Below are 22643 nucleotides of genomic sequence, written 5' to 3' on the forward strand. Positions count from 1 at the left end.
CATGGTCTTATTTAAAAGTTGTTGAGACAGTTTGGGCCTGTAATTAGGAGTTTAAAAGTTTCTTGTGTTTTTGTATTTCTCCTCATTAAATTGATGACTTCAGTAGTGACTGAATTCTTTTCCTAGAATGCACACTTTTACATTAGAAGAAAATCTGCATTTTTGATACATCATGGTCACTATAACATTGGTAATAAAATTGTGGTATGATGGGATAAGTGCAGGGCAGAAATTGTAGGTACCATGCTCTTTGTGAGCAAGTTGATGTTCTGTATGTAGCTACCAGTGGGACTGGGAGAATTTGCTTAATCATTATATGTATATGAAGAAATAGCCATTCAGTGATTATGTAAATCTTGTGTTCCATTTTTCTCAGGGCATTTAAGTAATCGTTACATGGACTTGCACACTGTCTGATTATTAAGAAATAACTGTACACTTGTTATGCAAATCTGATTTACTCTCAGCCAATTGAAATGCCCAGGATTGGATAAGTGAGAAATATGCCAATAGCTCTATAGCATTCCAACACTCTAATTGGCTGAGATGGTTCCCAGTTAGTAAAATGGCTCATATCCCCTGCATTGGGGGTTTTACACAGGGTGGATTTGATTTAAATCACTAGTGAGGAAGACTCTATTTAATCATGGATTTCTACCTAAAAGTCCATTCTTGTTGGTTGTTATAACATTAATACATATTCTTCACAATTCAGAGATAGGTATAGGTTTCATTTTTAGAAGGTACACACTATACATTTTTAAGTGATTTATTTTGAGAACTTTTCAGATTAGTTTTACAGCTATATCAGAAAATGAATGATTGTTTGGTTATTTCATTTACCAAAGGTAATTGAAGCAGATATTTATGAAGTCATTGAGAGGTGAACTATCTCCAGTTCAACAGAATAATCATTAATATTTGAAGGATTTTCTTGCCATGCTGTATTAGAGGAGATTATCACCAGACAGACGTTTAAATTGTTTTATTTAACTAAAACAACGTTATGTATTCTGGATTTTTTCTCTTCAACACCAAACATATTTTAACAAAACAAGCATGTGAATTTTTGAAATTAGTTAAACATTCAAGTTTTTTAAAATCAGGTTTGTTTTTGTTAAAATTGTTTTTAACTAAAATAGTTAAATGAAAAATTATTAAAAAAAATCTTTAAATAACAAACCATTTTTGCTGTTAACAAGCATGTTATCTCTGGAGACACAAATCCACAGTTTGAGAACTGCAAAACTAAGCATTTCTGATGGTATCTTCTAGACTGAGCACTGAGTCCCACTGGGTAAATAGAAAGATTAACCTAAATAATCTATACAGAAGCCCCTGGAACCCCATAAAATTGGGTCTCTAATCCATGAACTATTGGAACTCATTTACAAAACTTTTCTTAAATATTACATTAATATATTGTCTCATACTATAGAATTAGAATTTATAATCCCTATTCTACGATGAGATATCTCTGAGCTATAATGTTTCTTAATTAAAACTATCTTTAGATAGGTGTTTTCCTCAAAAAGCATTTTATCAAAAAATCCAATTTAAATAAAAAAAATATTTTTTAAAGAAAAATCATTGATTTTTATCCACCCTGGTTTTACATATTAGCATAATTGTTTTCTGTATCTGAAAAATGAATAAAACTATACTCCATTTCACTCAAAAGGATTACACATTTGAATTTCTCTTTGATCTATAGAGTACTTCATTACTCTTGTTATTAACTTATATTTCAATAACACTTAGAGGCCCTAATCAGGATAAGGGTATTTCTTTTGCTGTGCACTGTACAAACATATAACATGTTCATGTGCAAATGCAAACAAAGCTGGCCAATGTCGTCGTCTTTTTTTTTTTTAAGAGTCTTAATCTTCTATATAATAGTAGTCTCCTCATTATTCGTTACACTTGGATACATTGGTCAGAAAGCATATTAGAATCCTTATAAAACATGCCAGTGCTTTTGTAGCCATATTTTTTTTATTTGTGCTGTATGTGGTATTAGGCATAACATTTGTATCTTTTTACAGTATTTTTTTACAAAAATGTCAAGTTTGTCCTAGCACTGTATTTATTGTATCAATTTTAAATATTGTTCCCCAACCCAAATTGCCTTCTATGTTGGAATCCACGAGGGATTTTTTTTAAAATCAAGTGCTTCACTATTTGTCCTGACTTTTCTGCTAACCTCTTTTGCTGTGTCTTGGCACGGTGTGCGTACATGCAGGAGTTTTCTCTTCAAGGCTTTCACAAACACCAGTGCATCATTTGAGGAAGTGTGAGTTTCTGCTGCCACCAGATGTCTCCTCTTAATATGCCTGAATTTGTAATTGAACTTTATTTCCTATTAACACTTCTTTATTTTAAAGAAATTAATGAGGCAGATGTAAACTTTTGTACTGTTAGTGTTAAGGCATGCTGGGAAGGTTGGGGCTGGAGGGGGGGGAGGGGAGGGGAAGGGGAATTCCTTGATGAGTGTTTGTGCCTCCCCGAAAGAGGAATCTGTTTGTATGGGGGAACCCTGTCCCAACAGAGACCTCTTCTGGGATGGTGGCAGACAAAGAGCCCATCATTGGTGGCCTTCCTGCTCCACAGCCGACTGCTTCCTGTTTGAGAATGGACTGTGGTGTGATCCAGGAGGAGGGGAACCTCTGTTCTTCTTCAGCAGAGGGTTCCATATGTGAAGCCAACATAAAATGATTTATTGGGTGGGAGCAGAGCAGCACTGATTGATTCATTTAGTGGTGGTTGGCATTGTGGTTGGCTCAGTGTTCAGCCCTCAGGAGACTGGGAGCTTTGGGCGAAAGCAATGGGAGATGGGGCAGTAGGGGGTGTGGCTCAGGGTAGAAGTGTGCTTCAGCCTGGCTAGTAAGAGTGGAGGAAACCGCTAAAGCCGTGGTGGTACATTGTCACCACTGACCCATGTTGGATTCAGGCCAGTAACCTAGTTATGAAAAAATTGTCCTTCTCCTGAACTGGCAACTTCTTTAATGAACTTCTACATTTTATAAGGAGAAAAATGTTTTTAAAATGAAATTTGATCTACTTTATCCCTCAAGCAGTTCGTTGTAATACAGATTTTATCTCAGACACATGCTCATGCACAGGTTTTTTGTTTTTGTTTGTTTAACAGACTTATTGGAGTGTTTCACTTGTTGTTTAAGGTTGGTTGTGTGGGATGGGAAATACTATTTTTGATCCAAGGTAAATGCTCGTTTCTGATATCTATCCTGATCAGTTTCTTTCCCCCCTGCCCCCATACTTCCTCAGTTCCTTAAAGAGTGAACAGTAATGCTTTTGAAAAATAATAGAAATGTAGCAGGGGTAGACTTAAAATTAATAATTAGTTCCTGCATAATAGATGAGACACTGAAGTCCTTGCACAGGTAAAATGTCTGTTGTCTCCAGTGAGGGATTTCCTAAGTAAGGACTATTTGGTTCAGGATTTGATCACATTTTATAGGTTGAATCTGCAGATACACAGAAAACACAAAATATTGAGCTTGGGACTTGACAGGTAAGTGAAGGAGGGAGTGATTTCATACTCTTTATTTTAACATGAATATATATTGTAGTAAGTTTTGATCCTTCAGAGGCATTTGCTTTCTGTGCCACATAAATCAAAGAAGACTGGATTCTGTCTTTCATGCTGAAGATCAAAAAATACTTCTCCATCTCCCCAAAGGGAAACTGTGGGGCCGCAGGGGTAGAAAAGCTTATGAAAATGAGTTCCTTGTCTCCCGTTATTTTCTTCCTGATTCTTGACACTGTCTACAGTACTGTAGTTCCAATAGTCTGGCTGAGCTGAGTGGGTCTGCATGGAGCTGGCCAAGGGCCCCTTTAGCCCTTGGTATATGTTAGAGCAGGCGCAGGCAACCTAGGGCACGGGTGCCGAAGGCGGCACGCGAGCTGATTTTCAGTGGCACTCACACTGCCTGGGTTCTGGCCACTGGTCGGGGGGGCTCTACATTTTAATTTAATTTTAAATGAAGCTTCTTAAACATTTTAAAAACCTTATTTACTTTACATATAACAATAGTTTAGTTGTATATTAAGATCATAGATTATTAGGGACCTCAAGAGATCATCTAGTCCAACCCCCTGCTCAAAGCAGGACCAATCCCCAAACGGCCCCCTCAAGGATTGAACTCACAATCCTGGGTTTATCAGGCCAATGCTCAAACCACTGAGCTATCCCTCCACACTACTGAGCTATAGAAAGAGACCTTCTAAAAACGTTAAAATGTATTACTGGCACATGAAACCTTAAATCAGAGAATAAATGAAGGTTCGGCACACCACTTCTGAAAGGCTGCTGACCCCTGTGTTAGAGCAAGTAGCATGTTGTGCCCAGCTGCTGTGGCCTCAAGGGTCTGTTCTACAAAGCAGGATTAGGCAGTATTCTGGCATTCTCCCTTTCCCAATTTTGTGTGTGTGTGTGTGTGTGTGATTTTCCAAGGTACCAGCAGCTACCGTGGATTTCTTTTTTTTTTTTTAATTTCATTACGGAACTGTGTATTGAAGTCACAGTACAGCTTCTTGAACAGTGCTAGCAGTGGTAAAGACTGAGCCAGGAAACATGACAAAGTAACACTTTGAACAATAAATCTGGAGACCTTAGTGGCTTGTCACTAGGGTTACAAAGCAAACAAAAAAACCTCTCACTTAGCTGAGGGCTATTGTGATTGATTGGAAGATGATTAAATTCCCTTGTGTAAAATCTGTTCATGTTAAGGTGATCTTTTTTAGTTAACAGAATTCAAAATTTCCCCTGAATAAATTGACTTCTGCATTTTATATCTAGGTTGTGTAAAAGAAAAGGTCCCTCTTTGCAACATGTAGCAAAACTTCTTGCTTTATAAAATTTGGTGGATTTTTTTTAATGTTGCCCTTTGGATGCAAACACTTCATGTAACAATCATACCTAACTCATTACAGGAACATGGTTTATTCTTGAAAAGAAATTTCACTGCTTATAGTATTCCATGTTAGTATATGGAGCACATTTTCACTGTTACATATAATAGGAGAGTCTCACATGAAACAGGAAGCATCATATTACAATCAGGTTTCATCGTCGTGTTTCTAATGTCCTGTCCTGAGAATTTTAATTTGGCTGAAGTTTAGAGTCTCTAGAATAGAACCATTTTTGGGGGTGTACATACAACAGTAAATGCGAGTGAACCAAATTTACATTTTGGATCCAGTTTTCAAAGTAGCACTGCAAAAGCATGCAAGTATTATGCACACATCTGCTTGAAAATTTAGGCCTTAAAATCCAATTCACAGGCTCGTAGCACACTTAGCAATGATTGTAAAAAGAACCAGGTCTGGCAGTGGAAAAAGTGGGGATGGACCCAAGCAAGAATATATAGTCAGTAAGACTTATTAGGTAATTATAATGACTGCAACAATGTAGAATTAGTTATCTAATCAAAGAGAATAAGTGGATTAGTAAAGGAATTTACGAGTAAATCAAGGAGGAAACAAAACAAAAAAGAAAACTGGCCAGTTAATAACTGGGATGAAATTGTTGACTCTAAAATGGTTAAGATAATGGTTAAAACTAAAGGCTGACCTAATATATATGATTAGCCTTTGGGAGGCAAAGACAGGAAGTAGTGGAGTCACAGAAAACATAACTAATTATTTCTTTGTAAAAAGGCACAGAAAAACAGCCCTAGGAGCTGCTCTAATTTCTGCCAGGGTTCAGACTAGCCTCCAGAGAGGGAGAAGTCCACATTAAGTCTTTGCTGCAACTCCTCTGAGTCTGGGGCTTCTGTGATGAACCAGTCTAGCCTTTAGATGTTTGTAATGTGCATTTTCTATATTGCACAAAACCTTTGACATTCAAGACCAATCTTCTAGCTTGAGCACTGAAGTGTTAGGAATTAGAGCGCCCACCTTACCAGATTCAGATTCGTATTAAAGTATAACTTAATGAATCATTTCCTTGTCAGAAGCAGTTTTTGTTGATGGCCCCAGCACTTTTAAATATTTGCCTTTACTTGTTACTATTTGCCTTTACTGACGGGTTGTGTTAACTCTCATCTCTTACATGCTGAGTGCAATTTTCGATCACTTCTTGCAATTAACCAGTGCTAGATGGTTCAAATAGTGCTAGAAAGATTTCATATACTTTTAGTTACTAAACATGTAGTTTCCATATTGAGATAGGACAGTTGCCTGATTTAATTTATAATTATAGATCTGCTAGAAAAAAGTGCTCAAATTCACACTGTACATAGATACATTTACCATGGCATATGCAGATGGAAAAACAAATGCACTTATTAGCCTCTGAACTTTTGATTTGGACTCTTTCTCCCCCCCCCCCCACTTAGTGTTTGAAAAGTACTAGTTTATCATTTAAATTACAACTTAACAAAATATGAAATCAATTTATTTTAAAACTACTTAATATACTATTATATACTGAGGCCACCTGTAGTAACATGTTTATTAAAATGCACAATTTGACTTGTTTGTGTTGTGTTCGATTTTAAACTGTTACGGTACTTGGCATGGCGTAAGAACAAGATGTTTGAAGACATTTCCAGTTAAAATGACTTCATTGTCATATTTCATGTTAGCACATGGCGACAATCAGAATATTTGTACTGAAGTTCCTCTTTGCCCATTAAACCATGACTCATGGGCCGGGGGGGGGTGTGTGGGGGGGGTAATTTACTACTAGCACTGAACATTACATTGATTTTTTTTCCCGCCCTCCTCCCCTGCACCCCCCCCCATTTTGTTCTTTGTGACCAGATGGAGAGATTGAAAAGAAATAGTAATCTTCTTGGTTTGCAGACCGTGGGCAACATGGAACAGCCATTCACTGTTAGTTCATTGGTATGTATTACATTTTGATATTTAATGCTTTGGCATCCAGAGTTTCAAAAAAGCAGCAAACTATCTGACACCACCCACACTAGTTTAGTTGTGCTGACCGCCAGCTCAAGGGTTTTTCCAAGGTTCTAACCACCTTTCCTGCTACCACCCTTATTCTCTGCCCAGCTGCCCCTTCGTATGGAGTGTAGCACGCTGGAATTTAAATATTTTTCTAAAATATTATGTTGAATACATTTGATTTGTTGGGTTTCTCCCTCTTTTAGTTACTGTGTACTTCCTCTGGGTGTGTGTTTGTATACACATTCTGAATTGAAAGACTGAAGCCTTTAAAATATAATAAGGTGAAGCAGTTTCTCAGCAGCAGTTTCATTCAGGAATGTAATCAAAATTGTTTTAAGTAACGGTATGAAAGAGAAAATGTATTAAACCTTTTAGAACATGAGTTCATGGCTTTTCTTGCTGGCTTCTCTTCCTGTCCTGTTAAATAGCTTTAGTTTATTCAGCTGTAAATGAATGCTTTAATCTGTAAAGTTAACACTGAAATGAACTTCTGGTGTGATCCTGCAAATTCTGACTGCTGTCATCAGTTAAGCTACACCCAGTAGTAAACATTATATCCAGTGGTGCCTGCACTTGAAATTCTACAGCCACAGCGCTGCTGTAGCATTTCCAGTGTAGACACAACCTATGCCAACAGGAGGGCTTCTCTCCTTGCTGGAGGTACTGCATGTCCCTGAGAGGTGATAGCTAGGTCAACAGAAGGAGGGGAGAAGGGGGGTGATGGCATAGCTACATCTCTCCAATTTGTGGATTTTTCATACCCTTAGGAGATGTAGCTGTGCCTGTGTAAGTTCCAAGTGTAAATCAGGCCTAGGTAGAATACTTTAAATGTCTATAAAAATGGGACACTTTATGGGAATTCATATCTTGGGAAATCTAGGAAACTGCCAAATCAGGCTTATTCTTTTATTTGTTTCACTCTGGTTAATTTAATTTTATCTTTATCTTGTTTCACAACTTTTGTGCTTTTAATATAATTTATTCATTGTTTTTAATGCTATTTAAGAAGCATGATAAAGTTTTTTCATTCTTACTAGCATTTGTGGTTATTTATTGATTTGATTTGATTTGATTTAATTAATTTATTGATTTAAATTTAAATTTCCCACAGTGTCTTGAAGAAGGTCATGTATGAATGGGGTCAGCTGTCCAAGGTGAAATGTAATCTGTGATGTGTTGCTTGTTTTTCAGAAAAAGTTAGCAGCTATGCCTGACCACACAGATGTTTCAGTGAGCCCAGAGGAGCGAGTACGTGCCTTAAGCAAGCTTGCATGTAACATCACAATCAATGAGGATATTACGCCACGTCGTTACTTTAGATCCGGAGTAGAGATGGAGCGCATGGCATCTGTATATCTGGAGGAAGGAAACCTGGAGAATGCTTTTGTTCTTTATAATAAATTTATAACGTAAGGAATAATCTGTAGGTTTTTTTACCTTAATGATTCTGATGGATAGATTGATTTGGTAATTTCGCCCAGCCATCAAATAGACACAAAAAGAGTGGCTTTTTACTCCCTCATTCTACTATTCTTCCACACAAAGGCTAGACAGAGTCTGTCCCTGAATGAATAAGCCATTGCAAAGTGTCCTGTGCATACTTAGCATGTGATTTTTTTTTCAAAAGTTCATAACTCCATCAAATCAAAAGCAGATTTCACTAGAACACTCAGTTACTTCCTAATTGACAGCTAAGTCCACACCAGATTTAAACTTTCTAAGCAGCCACTTAGGCTGTAGAGCTTTACAAAAAGTTAAATATATAATAATGAGGGGGAATTTCCCTCACTTTGGTATCCTGTTTGTTTGTTCAGACATTGTTTAAAAACAACAACAAACAAAAGCAACAAACACAGGCAACTTTTGGGAACAGAGAGGGCCAGGAAATTTCTATTCTGGAAGATGAACTTTTCAGAAAGCTATGGGTGGCTGTAAACAGGGGTATCCAGTGTGCATCCTACGTGCACAATAGTGATTGATTCTGTCTGTTCTATATAATAATTTGTTTCACCTTATAGCACAGGTTGGTCTGGTTAAAAGTGAGCTGCATTAGTGCATGTCAGTATGACATGCATGACTTCACATGAAGTCTCTACAGAGACTTCCTCTGTTGGCAGCCTTCTCTCCTACACCTTTGGCACGTTATCATTATTATTATTTGCATTGCAGTAGCTCGTGGAGGCTCAATCCATGAACAAACATAGAATAAAGGACATTCACTGGCCTGAAGATCTTAAATAAGACCTAACAAGTGTGTTCAGAGTGAAAGGGGGATGGAAAGACAAGAATGATGCTGATAAGATCTGGTTACAAAGGCTAGCTAGTGCCCAGCATGGTGATTTCTGGTGCCATGTGTTAGGCAGTCCTGTTATTACCCATTGCTACTAAAGAACAAGGAAAGGTGCATCCACCTACAGAAAATAATATAGTGGGGGTTAAGATTTGTGCTGTAATTTCAGTGACTGGTTTAAACCTGTGAAAGCATAGAAAACTGCTATAAATCAAATTGGAATGCAGTGTTCAACATCTGTGATATGCAAAACTTGTTTTCCTCCCAACATAAAAGCTGTTGTGGATCTTCCTTTGGCTAATAAGGGGGAAAATGTGTGTGTTTAATTTTCTAGTTTATTTGTAGAAAAGCTGCCTAGTCACCGAGACTATCAGCAATGTGCAGTACCAGAAAAACAGGATATCATGAAGGTAGGTTTGCTTTTTCCTGGCATTTCTCAAATTGCTCTCTCAGTAACTGTATTGTTCTTTCCCCAGAACTAACAGATACATTCGGAACCAATTCAGCCTACCAAGACTAAATTCTTATAACTAGCTCCATTAGCAACAAAGTTTCATTTCAGTTTAGTCACTTGATCATTGCTGGGATTCTAATTGCAACTCCTAAAATGTGAATTAATTGGTATCACTGAACAGAGCCAATAGTATATGAATTGTTCGACACTTAGTTAAATCTGTTTATAAAGGATACATATATTTTAAATACCTTAATTTAAAAGCATTTAGGATCTCATCCTGCTTCCATTTAAGTGAATGACCCTTGACTTCAGTAGAAACTAGCTTGACCTCTGAATGCCGGAGGAACATTTGGAATTATTAGTGAACTGTATATTATCTACTTAACATGTGCTGATAAGCCAAAGTATTTTCTGCTTTCTTTAACACTAAAATATGTACTCCGTTTCCTTTTAATTTTTCCCCAATTTCTACAGAACTATATTGGTTTCATCATTGCTTTAATTAATGGATGAATTTTTTAATTAGTTCCCTCCTTAGTTTAAAACACCTGAAATTATCCATTAATATTCACTGAAATATGGAAAACTGTCTCTTCTAGCAGAACCTTGTGCCTCATGCTGCCATTCCACAGTGTATTCCAAGTGATTCCAGAAGGGGGCAATGCACTGATTTGTATATACTCAGATTCATCTGGCAAAATGCTACACTGATGTTAAATTTTCCAGTTTGTTTGAATTATTTAAACACCCCAATAATTATGGGCCCAAGCTATTGAACTCAATAGAAGTACTTATGTGAGTAAAACTAAGCAAGTATATATAAAGTGCCATGTGATTGAGGTCTATCTTTGTAAGTTTAATACATTTAATAAGGTTCCTTTTGAGGCTTGGTCCACATAATTTTCTTCCAATTCTTATTCTGCCTTGGGCCTTGAGTCAGAAAAGCATTCAGGAGAGGTGACCAAACATGTGCTTTAGTTCTGTTAATCATGGGATTAAGTACATTCTTAAGTACTTTAAATTAAGGTCTTGAAACATGTAATATCAAAGACCCCATTCCTGTGGTGAACTCTCCACAAGCAGAACCCTACATCTGAGTGGAGTCCCATCTAGGCTCATCCCAGACAGCTCGTTGCAGGATCTGGGCCAAAGCTGATCTGAAACCTAGAAACAAATTTCACCTGAGCCAGTAATGCCATTTGTCAAATGTTATTTGTGCCTCAGACTGGTTGGAAAAGTGATTTTCCTTTTCTATAAGAAATCTGTTGGCCAGATCTCAGTTGGTGTAAACTGGCATAGCTTCAATGGACTGTGCCAATTGATAACAGGTATGGACATGGCCTTATATATTTGACATGCCTGTAATTAGTATTTTTAACTTTGTTTTGAAATGATTGACTTTTTAAATCTGCCTTCCAGCTGGTTTTCCTTCCCAGCTAATTGTTTGTTTGTTTTTGTTTCGAAGGCAGGAAATCAGTTTAATTTTTTTTTATTTCTCCTCCCCTTTCCCCCTACCCCCAAACCTAAAAGAAACTGAAAGAGGTTGCATTTCCAAGGACAGATGAATTGAAGAAGGATCTTTTAAAGAAATATAGTGCAGAATACCAAGAATATATGCAAGACAAAGTAAGTCTTATCTGAATTCACATTTAATTTTTAAAGCATTTTTCATATGAATGTTTACTTATTTAATCAGGTAGTTATAAATATTACGTAATCAAAATTCAAATAAAAAAGCAGTTGTATGAGCAAAACCTCAAAATTTTACAATTGTTTATGCACTACTAGAAACTGCGTCTTTTGAACTTCTAATAAAGCAGTTTATTTGAAAATAAGTGATGTGTATGTGTGATTATATAGAAATAAATATGTAAATATTTTAGTATTTACTTAATAGAAATGCTTAATGTTTGGCTGTCTTTATCTTTTGTAGAAAAAGCCTCTGTTGCAGTTTGGTTAATACTATTTTATTTGATAAAGTCAGATACTGTACTAATGAGTATTTGAATCGGCTCCTTTTCCCTGAAGAAAAAGCAAAATTAGACCACAACACAACTAGTATTCCCCTGAACTCTGACATCCATCAAGGCATTATGAAAGGTACAAAGTTAGGCTAGGTTCTGGTCGACTCGTGAGTGTATTTAAGTAACTATTAAGGGCTGATAGTCATATTCCCACTTTGTGTAATAAAGTCACTGAGAGTAGGATTTGTAGTTCAAAATCTTGTAATGGAAAGAGGTAGAGGAAGTAAGGAACACTGTTCTTTCTCCTATAATGTTTCTCCTAGAATTTGGAATAAGAATCCAAGTTCCCATTTATGATTTGTTTGTGAGGTTTTATTTTGTTTTGTTTGTTGGTTATTGATTAAGTATCTATATTTTAACTTGCTTCTGAAAGTTTGTGTTGCTGTCTCTTTAACAGAAGTGGAGAAGGAATGTTGGAACCTGAAAGTTCCCTGCAGTTTGTGGAATAGCAGTTGGTGTTGGGGAGCTGGGGGGAGATGCGAGTACAGTGAGGACCTATGTGACCGAGACAGAACAATAAGTAGTGTGGAAAAATCCATACAATGCAAGGTTAAGGGTTGATCTCCTTGAAAACTTACATTGGCATAGCTCCACACCCCCGAGAGGCATAGCTATGATGACCTATCACCTGGTGTAGACAGTACTAGTCAATGGAAGAATTCTTCCTTCAACATAGCAACTGCCTCTCGGGGAGGTGGATTAACTACAGCGATGGGAGAATCCCCCTTTCATTGAAGTGAGGGTCTGTGCAGTGGTTTAAGTGTAGACATACCCTAGGTTTCATGGAAGCAGCCCAAGGGAAATTGAAGTGAAGAATGGAAAAGGGCAGGAGAAGGTGCCAGAGAGAGAACTGTGCTGTGAAATCCACCTGAAGATAAATGTGTCCTGGATGATAAAGGCTTGTTTGTGCCTCCTCCCTTTACCCCCCCTATTCAAAACTGACTTTTTTTAGACTAATTATTTCTGCTAAAATATAAGTGGGTCAATGGCAAATACTATTAATACTGAGGTAAATGCATAATGTATCAGAGGTGTGCAAAATGGGAGATCTCTGTCCTCTATCCCTAAGTACATCATGTTTATTATTTTAGAGCACTTCTGTGGGCACAATTGTATTGGGCTGTGTGGCTAACGTATTCCAAACAGTGTCGTTATTGTCTGATAATAACTAGTTAATCAGTTAGCTTTCCCCTCACCATTTTGTGACGCTTTTAACATTGTCTAAAGGACCTGACCACTTTATTTACATACGTTGCAGAACAAGTGTAAAGCTGAATTCTTAAAGAACCTGGAGCAGCAGAGGTTGATAGAAGCAGAAAAGAAGAGAATTGCGCAGATGCGACAACAGCAGCTTGAAACAGAGCAGTTTCAGTTCTTTGAAGATCAGCTTAAGAAGCAAGAACTAGCCCGAGATCAGAAAATTAAAGAGAATATGGTTATGTCTGAGCAGATTGATGGAAGTGTGTTGTCTTGCATTTCTATGCATCAGAATAACTCCTTATCTACCACATTTTCTGAGAAAGCCAGTAAGAGTGATGCCTCTGTTTCTGCTGGACAGTCTCCTCCAGTAAACCAGGCCTTAAAGCCAGCAGCCACTTTAAGCACTGTTCAGAGTAAGTGTTCAGTTGGGCTGTAATGCTCCTCTTCCTCTCCTAACATACTATATGATATCGACCTGCATGTGTTTATTTCATTGTAGCTTTCTCTGACATGGAGGACCAAATGTTCCTGGAATATGTGTGGGTCTGTGCATTACCCTCACCTAAAATGGATACGTACATCTGAGATTACCCATTTCACACCTACAAGTTCAAATAGCTAGGCCTGCAGACATCAGGCCCAATTGCTGTAGGAGCAGGACCAGGTCCACTGTGGTTGCATTTTTAGAGTTCTTCTGAAAATTTGGACCAGGAAGTAGTGCTAGTTCACTGCCTTAGTGAATGCAAGCCAGTTAACATTTTGTATTCTTTGATGTACATCTAATAGAAGAAAGGTCATGCTCTGTAAAGTTCTATATTATTCTGAACCAAAACTTCTTTGTGGCAAGTATGGCACTCCCCTATGTAAGTCAGTTCAGTTGATCTTTAACTGTGTAAACCTGTTACCTTAGAAAATTTTGCACTGAAGACTAAATTATAAATGCCCTTTCTCCTTGTTTATTAGATCAAGTGGCTGAAGCACTCCGAGGTGTAGTTTTACCCACAGATCTTTGTCACAAATTTCTGCTGCTAGCGGAGGCAAATACAGTAAGAGGAATAGAGACATGTGGAATTCTCTGTGGAAAACTGGTACAGTTGAACTTTCACATTTGTATGGGGAAGGCACTTTTGATAGTACTGTATTTTCCTGTAATGAACTGATATCAAAGCAAAAGCAGATCTGAAGTGTAAGGGCTAGTCTACACTACCGTGCTACATTGGCATAGCTGCCTTGATGCAACTGCACTGCTGTAGCACATCTGGTGAAGATACACTATGTCGACGGGAGAGCGCTCTCCCATCAGCATAATTACTCCCCCTCAACGAGAGGTGGAATCTGTGTTGGTAGGAGAGTGTCACTCAGGTGGGTGGCTTTTTTCACACCCCTGAGTGACATAACATACATTGACTTAAGCAGTAGTAGAGACAAGCCCTCCGTGTGTAATGTAATTAACTTTATAAAATAATCTTACAAATCCATAAGATTATTTTATTGAATTGTGGTCTGCTGTTTGCATTATTACAGACCTATTTGATTTTAAGTCTCCGTAGTTATTGTGGTCATCTACTGTTGGTAAGCTGTACAATTAACCTCCACTACAGGATTTTTCAAGAACATTCCCTGGTATTCATCAAACAAAATGAGGTTTAGTTACAGGAAAACTGGATATTAAAAATGTTAGAAGCTATTGGTGGATGTTATCAAATTCTTAAAAAAAAGATCCACCACTGTCAGCAAATAAAACAAAAATCACTGCTGTTTGTTTTTGCCTATATCCTAGATAATGTTTAGTGGTCAATTAGCTAACTTTGCAGCAGTACTTAATTATCAGATTGCTCCCAGAGCAGGAGGGATAGCACCACTGATCCTGATGCACAGACAGGCAAGTACAAAGAAGTTCAAAGTGCGTTAGACACACATAAAAACCAAGAATAATAAAAACAGGGAAGCATGTTGTGTTTCTAAGCTTCAAAGAAAGTAATCGTATTTTTAACTCTCTTGCTTTCATTCTTAACAGACATCATCTCTCCTTTTAACATTTTTCTGTGTATACACATTTCAAATACGTTTGTTGCTTCTCTGTCTATTGCTGTGATGAAATGCTGGCCAGATTCTTAGCTGGTGTAAACTGGCATAGTTTAATTAAACTCAGTGGAGCTACTGCAACTTATAGCAGCTGAGGATCTGACCCTTTATGTCCTCCGATTCATGTTTGGCATTTGTTCATTAGAAGACCATTAATTCAAGTCATCTTCCTACCATGTGTTTTACAGACACACAATGAATTTACTATTACCCATGTAATAGTGCCAAAGCAGTCTGCAGGACCGGATTACTGCGACATGGAGAATGTGGAAGAATTATTCAGCGTTCAGGATCAACACACTCTCCTCACTTTGGGGTGGATCCATGTATGTATGCCTTGTGGATGTTGACTTCTCTGTATTGGCTAGACAGGATATACAGAACCAGCACTGGAAACCTCAGTTTAAAGAAATAATTTGCATTATTTAAACTAATTTTCTCTCTCAGTTTTTGTGCTGGTGACGTGATTTGACACAACGTCATCCACTGATACAAGCTGTTCTTTACAGCTTCCTAGAAATAAAGTGCTGCTTTGCCAGTTTTGCTTGTGCAACTTCTATTTAAGACAATAGGATCTGTCTGTTGGCAGAATTTGGCCCAAAATTCTATCTTACATACACCTCATTCAATACCATTTACATGTCTGACATGTATCCTCAAAAGGAAAAGAGACAGAGACTTCATAAAGTCCACTAGGACTTTGCTATTGATTTTATATGGAATTCACTCCGCTGCTACGGTGACGGACAGCCATTTAAAATCCTAGTGTGTACAAGATAGAATTCAGTGCAGAATTTGGCCCATTTGGCCCTGTTTCTAAAATCATTACCTGCAGGTTTTCAAACTGCAGAGTTTGGATCAAGCAGTTTTGAGCTTTGTGAGTTTATTCCAGGCATGGTGAGAAGAAGAGTTGTGAAATAAATATTAAGAAGTAGAATACTTGACTGAGTATGTTACATAATTTTTTTAAAAAATCAATAGTGAAGAAGATTTTTTTTAAGATAGTAAACATGACAAAAAGAAACCTGCATGCAAAAGAAATTTCAGGCTCTGTTTTGTTAGACTATCTCTTAGATTTTTTTTTTCTATTTCTAATTTGGCTAGTCTTGTAGTCCATGAAATATAAAATGAAACATTAAACATAAATATCTTTGGAAATGAATAAATCAACTCAAAAGTGAACTTCCAAGACTTAGTGCATTAATGACTAAGATCATAAATGGTGAAGTAATGGCTGACCTCTTTGGAGTTCAGGGGCCTGATTGTGATCTCAAATACCACTGTAAATCGGGAATAGCTCCACTGAAAGCCAGAGCATCTGAGATCAGAAGCGCACCCCAGATGTATAAATCACGAATTTGTATAGCTGCTCTGGAATTTTTTGACTATACTTTTTTTGTTATTGGAAAATGCGAAATTGTCAAAACTGAAACTTCTTGGGGAATGGTCGGTTCTGATGAATTTCCAATTTTGAAAAAAAATTTAAATCAAAGTTTTATGAAGTTTTTTTTAAACATCCCACTTTGACTTTTTCTAAGAAAAGTTCAGTTTTTCCTTTTGGAGTAACTTTTTGTTTAAAAATTTTAATTTATAGTGTAAAATTGTTAAATGGAAACAAAACATTTTAAAATATCAAAACAAAATATTTCAATTGAATTGAACTGAATAATTTTGGTGAGTTTCAGGACTCAAACATTTTTGAGATTTCAATTTTTGGTCCTGATTTGAGTCAGGATTTTTTTTATTCTTTTTAACTTGAAAATTTTCATGGGACAGGAAAATGGTTTACTGGGGCCACCCAGCTATGTCAGTTTCATATTAAATCCATGTTTGCATTGGAACCAAAGACAGTGATGTAATGTGAACACCATGTAAAATTTCAACCTCCTTCATGCTTCCATTTTCTTATAGGTATTGATTCACTTTTTACCTTCTAATGACAGTTACTTTCAATTATGTTCTAATTTTTACTTTCTACTTGATGTGGTTGGTGTATGATCCCACTTATAGGGATTTTGGACAATTAAATTAAGTCCTTTGCTCTCTGTCTGCCATCTTGTTATATTCACACATGCCTTTTCAATCTAGATTTGTTTCCTTTCATAAGAACATTAATCTGACAATGTAAGCCTTCATACACATGGTATTAGGGATTTACTCCTGACACTGTAGCATTTAGCTTTGGATTGCTGAGTCATTCATGAAAATTGTCCTCAGAGGTGTGTTGTGCCATAGAAAAGTTAAGGTTTACTAGCAAATAATAAAAACTGAATCTGGGGGAAATGCTAACACTTTCTCTTGTTACAAAATCCTGTTTCTTCTTGAATGGATTTTTGACCTTGACTTGACTAAGAAATACTTTCACTATGCAGAGCTTTCCCTTTCTTTTTGTAGACGCATCCAACACAAACTGCATTCTTATCCAGTGTTGATCTTCATACTCATTGTTCTTATCAGCTAATGTTACCAGAGGCTATTGCAATTGTTTGTTCACCAAAACATAATGAGTGAGTTCTGTTTTTTCTAAGTAATGTTTAGCTATCCCTCCCAGCCTGCTATCTCAAAACTAGATCACCTGCAAAACAGCATCTGAATGTCAACTAAGGTGAAGGAGATAAAAGGTTGTGGTTTTTTTCCTTGTGTTCTAAATTGATCTAGGCTTGCATTCCAGTGAGCCTGTGTGTGCAATGTTATTTGACTTCACTTTGTCTCCTATTTAATTTTAAAATTCTGTAAATGTTGATGCTCCACTCCACTTGGTAGGTATGACTGCATTTGACTGTAGTAGTTCTAGACTTCATGGATCTCCTTGTCAGGTGTCTCACAGAATTCAAACTGCACTCTCCTTAGTGAAGAAGGTGGATAGTGTAGGTTTTTTAGCTTGTTAATGAAAAACACTGAAGCGATGGGAGGCTAGAGATAAGTCACACTTTATATTAAGGTTCTGTTTTACCAATAGTTTATAAAGTACAAATAAATTACTCAAAGCTGTTTCAAGTACATTTTTTTACAGGCCAAATTTGTAAAGGTATGTTAGCATTGCTCCTCTCGGCATTACAAGGCCTAAGGTCTGGATTCACAAGGGGCTTAGGCATTGCAATGCTGAGCATTGCAACGTGTAACTCCATGGTACCTGGAATTCACACACCCAAGTTGGGTATCCAGGCTCCTCGGGGGGCGAATTAGGCATTAAGAAAGGCATCAGAAGCCAGAAAACTGAACTGGGAGCCACCTAAGACACCCAGGAGTGAAATACAAAAGAAAGGGCAGGGCTCAAGGCCCAGATCCACCTGCAGCTGGCCTGTGTCAGCAGGGCTTGGGCTAAGAGACTGTTTAAGTACAGTGTAGATGTTTGAGCTCAGGCTGCAGCCCAGGCTCTGGGACTCTCCTACCTCACAGGTTCCTAGAGCCTGGGCTGTAGCCCGAGCCCGAACTTCTACACCACAATTAAACAGCCCCTTAGCCCGAGCTCCAGGAGCCTGAGTCAGCTGGCACAGGCCAGCCGCAGGTGGCTAATTGCAGAGTATATGTGCCCTTGGGTGCCAGAGGCTCCTGTCTGTGCTCCAGCTTCACAGGCTTGACCCCTCTCCTGGAGTTAGGTGCCCAAGAATGGTCAGCCTTTTCTAGCAAAAACAAGAGTAATGAACCTTCCTTCCCCCACTGATGATAGTTCATACCCAGGGATTAGGGTGTTCACTTGGAATGTGGGAGACCTGTTTTCTAATCTCTGCTCTGCCTGATGTGGAGTAGGTCTCCCATGTTCCAGGTGCATGTCCTAACCAAGTTATTTGTTATTCCAGGTTCCCTTTAGAGGCAACATGAGTGCAAGAGACTGAGACTGTATATCCCAATGGTTAGGGCACACACCTGGGATGTTGGCCAGTCAATTTCAAGTCCCTGCTCCAATAAATATGTAGTTATTTATACAAAGTGTAACCACTCTAACAGGAGCCATTGAGCGATACCTGCCTCAGAATAACGTGAAGTTTAGGGCACTCACTTCTGAGGTGAGAGAGCTGGGTTCAAGTTCCTGCTCCAAATCAGGCAGAGTGGGGATTGCAGCCTTCTGAGCTATGGGGCATTCTGGGGCACCCGTGTACGCCAGCAAGCCCTGAAAATTCCTGGCTGTCTTTGTGCAGGTTGAGTATATTGTAGCACACCTACCGAATCGGGTCCTGAGTTTGAGAATCCCACCAGCCAGGGCTAAAGCATGAGCAGCTTGTGAGCTGTGGGGTGGCTTCAGGATTTAGGAGGCTTGGCACATGCCTACCAGCAGAAATGAAGGTGCCTTCAGGTCAGTGGTGGTTTTGTGAATGCCAGTGGCACCTAAATGTTGAACATAGATACCTAACTTCCTCTATAGGCACATATGTCCCCCTTGTGAATCTAACCCTTAGGAAATGCTGAGTGGAGCAATGCCTACATGCTTTTAAAAATAGCCATATGGAGCAGGTCAATAGATTGCTTGTAATCATGGCTTTTAAACATCTATAATACCTTCTACTGCTATGCTTTAACATCTATTGCATGTCTTACTCATGTCTAACATTGATTAATCCGTTATTAATCCTTTATAAACAATTTATAAATATCAGAGGGGTAGCCGTGTTAGTCTGGATCTGTAAAAGCAGCAAAGAGTCCTGTGGCACCTTATAGACTAACAGACGTATTGGAGCATGAGCTTTCGTGGGTATCTGACAAAGTGGGTATTCACCCACGAAAGCTCATGCTCCAATACATCTGTTAGTCTATAAGGTGCCACAGGACTCTTTGCTGAATTTATAAATAGAATCTTAAAGTGTGACCATGATAAAAAAGCACATGTATGTAATCACTAGCAATGCAGTTTTACCCAGGAGCTGCATGTTATCTTAACTCATCGTGGCTAAAGGAATACAACCAGCATACACATTCTGTCTCCACATACCCCCTACATGTGGCAAAGATATAGCTCTCTGGAACCCCTGTACAAAATTGCCCTGTACAAAAAGCATTGCTGGCTGTGATGGCTCCTGTGGTCTAGAAGTGGCAGTAACAACCTGGAACATGGCTGTGCCATGACCTGGGTGGTGGAGGGTAGGCAGGATTCTGTTTCTCCTCCTTTCCCTGCCCCTCCAGCACATGTAGTAGGGCCGATCTGCATGGGCTTTGGGCAGGGGATAAGAATTGGTCTTTCATTATTCTCCTCAGACATACAAAAGTAATAGTCTTCAGCAAAAGTTTGTACATCAAATGTGAAATGATGGGCCCAAAGCCTTGTGTAACAATGTTTCTAACTCAGTACTCAAAGGAGTACTCAGGTACCCACTCATGTGAGGTAGGAACTAATCATTGAGTAAGAGTTTATATAGGACCAGCCCCTCCACTTGTATTTCTGATGTTCTATTTTTTATTCAGTTTTAGGAACATTAATCAAAGTGAATTGATTTGTAGTCAGGTGGCTCTTTGTTCTTCTGTAGAATTTCTTTTTTACTAGTAATAAAGACTCAAAGCAGAGTATAGATCAGCTGTATCTGGCAGGATATTTTCTACTTCATAGACTCATAGCTTTTAATGCCAGAAAGGACCATTTTATTATCTTATCTGATTTCCTGTACATCAGAGACCATTAAATTTCACCCACTTACTCCGTATTGAACCCAGTAACTTGTGTTTGACTGACTGACTAATGCTTGTTTGAACCAAGTTCTTTTAATGCTACAAACCTTAAGTCAGTTTTGTTCTTTGCTTTCCAGCACTGGGATCTTCAGACTTACTAATGCTGGCATGCTTGAAGTTTCTGCTTGTAAAAAGAAGGGGTTTCACCCACATACTAAGGAGCCTAGACTATTTAATGTAGGTATATTACTTTAAAAATATTCTTAACATATTCCAAAAAAATAATCTAAGATGTGATCATTGTAATCATCGTCTGACTTCTGTATAATATAGGCCATAGCACTTCCCAGAATTAATTCCTGTTTGAACCAGAGCTTATCTTCTAGAAAAATATCAGTCCCTTCAAATTCTCACCAGTGCCTGTGCTGCAAGCAGAAGTTATACCAGCATTAGGTTGGGTTTCTCTATATTTTTCCTTTGATATCTTTGGCCATGTGTAGTTCATGGTTCTTTCCTAACTGACAGGTGCATTCCTGATGCCTCCTTCTAAGAGCCATTCATGCCTGACATTTGCTTCTGTCACCTGTAAAAGTGATGTTTGTTTATGTTAAATAGAATTGTGCTAAAATGTAAGTAGAGAACTTAAATTTAGGCTTGAAGATAATGAGGCCTGGTAAATTGTGGGTGAAATAAAGTGATATAGCTCAGAGGTAAGTTAAGACATAACCACAGGTCATGTTGTAAACATGTTTGGTTCTAACTGGTTTTAACAAAAGTTTTGGATGTAATGTGAATGTTTTGGAAGCATATTATCTACAGTGATAGTTATTGGAATGGTATTTATGCAGATGTTAATTAAAGATACTGTTTAATATTAAATAGCCCATGAGAGAATAGAAGGTATTTTAATTATGATAGTAGAAATATAGATATGGTAAAAAGCAGGTTTAATGCTAATTAATTAAGTGATTATAAAAAAGGGTAGCACACTAACTTTTAAACTAGCGCACTCATTTACCATCATGGTACGGTTAATGAAAGGATTATACACCCATTCTTCTTATCCAGGGACTGATTGCCTCTGGATGAACTCTTTCATCTTGGAATGTGAATATAACTGCAGCGCATAGTTTCATCGTCATTCCTGTTTGCTTTAACCAACTATTCTATTTTAAATAAAGTCTTTCATTCTATGACTCACAGTTCCCCACTAAACTAATTTATCTGTAACCACAGCAGAGAGCCAAACCTAAAGAAATTAATTTGGTTATTGAGATTATGACTATGTAAAATGTAAAACAAAGGTTACACTTCTTATCACTACTTGAGAGGCAGTAACCAGTAAATGTTATGAACAGCTCTCTGACTAACTTGAGAAATAGAATATCAGCCAGAAAAGCAGCTTTCCCACATTAGGATGTCTTAGTGCTCCCTAAGCATGGAAAATATACTCCTGTTGTCCTTCTTAACAGCTGGGCAGTAGTCCCATGCCAAGAGGAAAGGGCCAGAGAATTCCCACAGAAGTTTTCCATGACCACTTAAAGAGATTTTTTTCCTAACAAAGAATCACAACTGGCTTCCCCAGCTGTGAAGTCCAATAAGCCTGCAGAGCTAACAGCCACCATGAAGGATAATTTTCTCTATTGAACCTCTTCTTCCTTTCACTCTTTCCACCAGCCTCTCAGAATTCATTCCAGTAACCACAAAGTAGTTCTCCAGTTAGTTGGGTGGTCAAAGGTTCTAGTGTGCTCTTTACATGGCTAAAGGGTTTATAATGAGAATCTGTGACTGAACAGTTAAATAGTCATTAATGATGATCAGAAATGTCATTCCGTTGTTTGAAATAAAGGCAATATGCCTTCTCTTGGCAGAGTTCCCAAATATGGAAACAGGGCTACTGGAGAGTTAGCCGGAATTGATAAATAAGAGCACAGACTTACTGCATGTAGAGGTACAGCTTCTACCTTGGGGGAGTGGAAGTGGAATACAAATGCTGGAACCCAAGCCCTAGTTTCCTTTGGGGTGGGATTTTCAAAAGTTGACCATGAGTTTAACTCTG

The 22643-nt window shown here is 38.0% G+C and overlaps 1 protein-coding gene across 4 annotated transcripts in view; it reads left to right on the top strand.

Annotated features, from left to right (window-relative positions):
- The window catches only part of STAMBPL1 (STAM binding protein like 1), a 37124-nt gene that overhangs the window by 11519 nt on the left and 2962 nt on the right, over positions 1-22643 (top strand). The window contains exons 2-10 of one of the 4 annotated variants that reach the window (XM_045024222.1): positions 6787-6870; positions 8122-8339; positions 9555-9630; positions 11208-11303; positions 12960-13314; positions 13865-13947; positions 15175-15312; positions 17381-17493; positions 20722-20821. In XM_045024222.1, the coding sequence (XP_044880157.1) occupies positions 6787-6870; positions 8122-8339; positions 9555-9630; positions 11208-11303; positions 12960-13314; positions 13865-13947; positions 15175-15312; positions 17381-17493; positions 20722-20821 (1263 nt within the window). Of the gene's footprint in view, positions 1-6786; positions 6871-8121; positions 8340-9554; positions 9631-11207; positions 11304-12959; positions 13315-13864; positions 13990-15174; positions 15313-17380; positions 17494-20721; positions 20822-22643 lie in introns of all 4 variants that reach the window. The other 3 variants (XM_045024221.1, XR_006581074.1, XM_045024223.1) reach the window with 3 other exon arrangements.

The sequence above is a fragment of the Mauremys mutica genome, chromosome 7 (genome assembly GCF_020497125.1).
Source record: "Mauremys mutica isolate MM-2020 ecotype Southern chromosome 7, ASM2049712v1, whole genome shotgun sequence".
Classification (NCBI taxonomy): domain Eukaryota; kingdom Metazoa; phylum Chordata; order Testudines; family Geoemydidae; genus Mauremys; species Mauremys mutica.